The following is a 267-nucleotide window of genomic DNA, read 5'->3' as shown; positions in this document are numbered from 1 at the left end:
TACACACCGTTTCGACAGCTTGTGTAAACTCCCCCACACCCAACTACATAGAGACAAGACCTCTTTAAAAAAAAACACACACACACAGCCTTAGAATCCACTGGTGTGGGACGAAAGACTACTCACCCTAAAGCTAATCTGTCCGTTGCTGTTTAGATCGAAGGCCTTGAATACGTGGTGTGCGTACAAACTGGAATCTGGAAAGAAAAGGAACGTTATGCACACGAGCGCAAGGGGACGAGGCAGTCGCACTTGCCATCATGCATT

At 47.2% G+C, this 267-nt stretch overlaps 1 protein-coding gene across 2 annotated transcripts in view; it reads right to left on the bottom strand.

Moving 5' to 3' along the window:
• Positions 1-6: 6 nt before the first annotated feature.
• The window catches only part of LOC119590399 (Kv channel-interacting protein 1-like), a 142390-nt gene continuing 142129 nt past the window's right edge, over positions 7-267 (bottom strand). For both annotated transcript variants that reach the window (XM_037939068.1, XM_037939069.1), the window contains one exon: positions 7-197. In XM_037939068.1, coding sequence (XP_037794996.1) covers positions 91-197 — 107 coding nt within the window. In that variant the 3' untranslated portion in view covers positions 7-90. The remainder of the gene's footprint in view (positions 198-267) is intronic.

Source organism: Penaeus monodon, chromosome 27 (assembly GCF_015228065.2).
Source record: "Penaeus monodon isolate SGIC_2016 chromosome 27, NSTDA_Pmon_1, whole genome shotgun sequence".
NCBI lineage: Eukaryota > Metazoa > Arthropoda > Malacostraca > Decapoda > Penaeidae > Penaeus > Penaeus monodon.
Note: the sequence above shows the minus strand (reverse complement) of the source record. Positions and strands in the feature narration are given on the sequence as shown.